Genomic DNA, 3,422 nt, shown 5'->3' on the forward strand with positions numbered 1-3,422 from the left:
TAGAATAATGCAATGACCTTCAGGGAAAATCCACCTCCACATCCATTCTGTATACACACCCTCTATAAATATGTTACATACTGTTAAACATTTAGCTTTTATATATGGAAAACAGTATTTCAAGGATGATGTTACATGTTTTGTATAAGAACAATTAGATAGCATACTATTTGTTAGTAACCTTACATGTATTTCAGAGGAGACATCATTGTTATCAATCATTGAATATATTGATAAAATTTATTAAAAGATTTGACTGCATAAAGAATACGGGTTTGTTGTTTTCTCTCTTTTTAATATTTAACTTCACGAACATACTTACAACCATTTTGTTTGTCGTTTCGACATTTAGACATATTTTGACATGTTCAGCAACAGCTAACAAAGAAAGAGAACTCTTGTTCAATCAACATTCACTTTTGTGCTGTGACGATTCACTTCTCTTGGAATCGATAGTCTGACAGTAGAAATCAATGTTGTACCAAAACGTCATATCAGACTCTCGCTGTCAGCAATTTCACAAAATCTGTAATAGATACACACCATGAATAATTGTTATTTTCAGGAGGGAGGTTCAAATGACGAACTTCTACCATGCCAAGTGTGAAACATACTTTATTCATTTAGTATTATATCAATTTGGAAACATATATATCCTTCTGGCTTGTGAAAAGATAATTATAAAATAATCATCTTATACATTCAGACATTACTCTTTTAACCCGTTTTATTGCTCTGGGATTCATACTTTGAACAAATTTCAATCTACACTACATGAAGATGAGTGCATATCACTGTCAAACCGCATCCTTCTGAATCTTAAGAAAATTGTAAGGGACTTTTCTTACATTACATTCCCAAGAAATAGAATTAACCCTTTTTGTGACCCTGGTCATACGGATAAACAAGGGTGAGCTTAGACCTGTGCCCTTGTGGTTTTTAAGAATAAGTCATTGTATGCCATTTTCCTGTGTAATCTTAAGTATAACTGTATACTTATTGTGGTCACCCCCCCCCCCCTGCCTTGGTGTCCCATTGTGAACAAATTTCATTTCAAGATACGCATACACGATAATTATTGCATATTGATTGGGGGGATAAATATGTGTGAGCTTAAGAGTCTTCAGAGGGACTTCAAATAATTTCTTTCGGGTTAGATTAACATATCACTTTCCCCACCCCCTTCTCAACTCGTCATTGTGACCTATTGGTAGGGGGAAAAAAGGGGGGGGACAAATAGAGATAAATAATAAACAAATCATTTTGCCAAGGGCGTAAACGAAAATGAAAACTCAACTCTTATGCGGAAAAAATACTGAAAGAAAAATAGGAAGTGAGCTATTTTGTGTCGTTGTAGTGAGTAGATGTGTGCGTGCGCTTGTAAATTCCTACACAACGACTTGTGGACAAATTTCAATCTGGAAAGCTCACTTGAGCTTTCAGCACAGCTGAACTATCTAAGGAATAAGCACAACTGAACTTTCTAAGGAATATTAATTTATTTACCCTCAAAACAGAGGTCACCGTTGCCCTTTGAGTCAAACTGCGTCACAAGCTCATAAGCATGCTCCTCGTCAAATGACGCTTCAAACTCTAACATGAACTTGCATAAAGCCTGCACTGTCACTCTTCCTGTTCCGCCATTATCAAGTATCCGGAACACCTCGTGCAATTCGAGATCCTTCTCGTCTTTCTTGCCGAACATAAATTTGTGGCTGTTCATTACCGACACAAATTCCTCTAAAGATATCAAACCATTACCTAGATTAAAAAAAAACGTAGAAATATCTTGAGAATGAATAAACGTTCATACATAGTTTTGAATATTTCTATCCATTCCTAGATCATCGTAAAGCAGACAGAAAGATACAGCTAGGTTCGCTTTATGCAGGATAAAGTAAAATGGTCATGTAAGTCAGACAGGCTGACATGAACCAATAAAAAAGTGTTAAGATCTACAGACAATTAACCTCTACCACTTTGAATTGGCTTTTATTAATGAATGCATAAATTGGCAATTTCTTGTATGTTTATATTTGATTTATACATATACATGTACCATCTAGTATCTTTTTTTTAAAAAAAACATCTACAGCAGGCATATATTGTATCAATGCCATTGGTCTCATTCGAGAATTGTTCACTCATTCACAATGTAGAAACGGCATCAGTTTTAGGTAGAGATGCAGTAATATACCTTTCTTGTTAAATTCTGCTATCATGTCTTGCAGTTCTCCTTCAGTTGACAGAATACCATAAGAAAACAGAACTTGTCGGATATCGTTAGACGACAAGAATCCATCTTTGTCCTCGTCAAACTTGTTGAAAATCAATTCATAATCTTGAAAGAAGAAAAAATGAATTTACTTCTTGGATATCTAATATTATACAGTTATCATGTCCCTTTGAGAATTTTTCACTCATCTTGAGACGTCATTAGCTGAACTTACACATGACGTGCGTCAATTCAAGTCTGTGAACCGCCCTCATTGTCGTAACAGTGAGGGTTATTCATCGGACCAACGCCTACCACTACATTGGATCTCGATGGTCTCATCCAAAAGACTTTTTCTCACTCCTAAATGCCGAACATTTGGCAAAGGAGTAGACACAATCTAATTTTACGTCTTGGTCGGATGAAGCAAAGACATGAGCGGGGCTGGAACCCATTACCTTCCGGTCACGAAGAAAGCACTCTAACCACTGAACCCGCCGTGACGAGTATAGTGACATTATACTGATGCTCGAGAATCAACAAATAAATATCAAATGATGATAGAATATTACCATTCAAAGCAAAATTAACAAACCTTCCCATTTCGGTGTTAGTTCTTTCAGGTTGTCGTCTTCAGATATGGAGTTAACAACTGCGCTCGATGGAGTAGGTTTTGTCTTCACCACTTCCGGAGCCTCATCATCACTACTTTCAGTGCTTAGTTCTGTAGTACTGTCATCTACATCCGGTGAATTCATTTCATTTTCATCAGCAGGTGCTGTATTACCTTCCATTCTGAGCAGCGATAATTCTAACGTCGTGTTTTGGTAAACTGATTCGAATAAGAATTTCTGACACGCATTCGCTTCGTTGGAAAAGAAAAGAGATATTTAAAATCTGTCGGTCAGATCGATCTCGATTTCCTCTTCATTTACCAAGATCTATACATATCGTTGGTAGTAAAGAAGCATTCAAAATAAAAAGAATCATTTTAAGTTTATCGTTTCTGAATTACAAATCTATACATATCGTTGGTAGTAAAGAAGCATTCAAAATAAAACGAATCATTTTAAGTTTATCGTTTCTGAATTACAAATCTATACATATCGTTGGTAGTAAAGAAGCATTCAAAATAAAACGAATCATTTTAAGTTTATCGTTTCTGAATTACAAATCCCGTTATCATGTACATGTATTGACATAGCAA

The 3,422-nt window shown here is 35.7% G+C and overlaps 1 protein-coding gene across 1 annotated transcript; it reads right to left on the reverse strand.

Moving 5' to 3' along the window:
• Nucleotides 1-274: 274 nt before the first annotated feature.
• Nucleotides 275-3,060, reverse strand: LOC125649676 (calmodulin-beta-like). Its single transcript, XM_048877377.2, has 4 exons — nucleotides 2,811-3,060; nucleotides 2,198-2,341; nucleotides 1,507-1,761; nucleotides 275-526 (listed from the first exon to the last, which is right to left on the reverse strand). Exons 1-4 carry the CDS (start codon nucleotides 3,007-3,009, stop codon nucleotides 495-497), a joined length of 630 nt encoding a protein of 209 aa, XP_048733334.1. The 5' UTR covers nucleotides 3,010-3,060; the 3' UTR covers nucleotides 275-494.
• Nucleotides 3,061-3,422: the final 362 nt, after the last annotated feature.

This window comes from Ostrea edulis, chromosome 5, assembly GCF_947568905.1.
Source record: "Ostrea edulis chromosome 5, xbOstEdul1.1, whole genome shotgun sequence".
NCBI classification, from domain to species: domain Eukaryota; kingdom Metazoa; phylum Mollusca; class Bivalvia; order Ostreida; family Ostreidae; genus Ostrea; species Ostrea edulis.

Excerpts from the sequence above, each read along its gene's own strand:
- LOC125649676 (XM_048877377.2), bottom strand. The coding sequence starts at position 3,009 with ATGGAAGGTAATACAGCACCTGCTGATGAAAATGAAATGAATTCACCG. Across the intron at positions 1,762-2,197 it reads AGCAGAATTTAACAAGAAAG|GTAATGGTTTGATATCTTTA; the intron begins GTATATTACTGC and ends TTTTTAATCTAG. Across the intron at positions 527-1,506 it reads CGGTGACCTCTGTTTTGAGG|ATTTTGTGAAATTGCTGACA; the intron begins GTAAATAAATTA and ends TATCTATTACAG.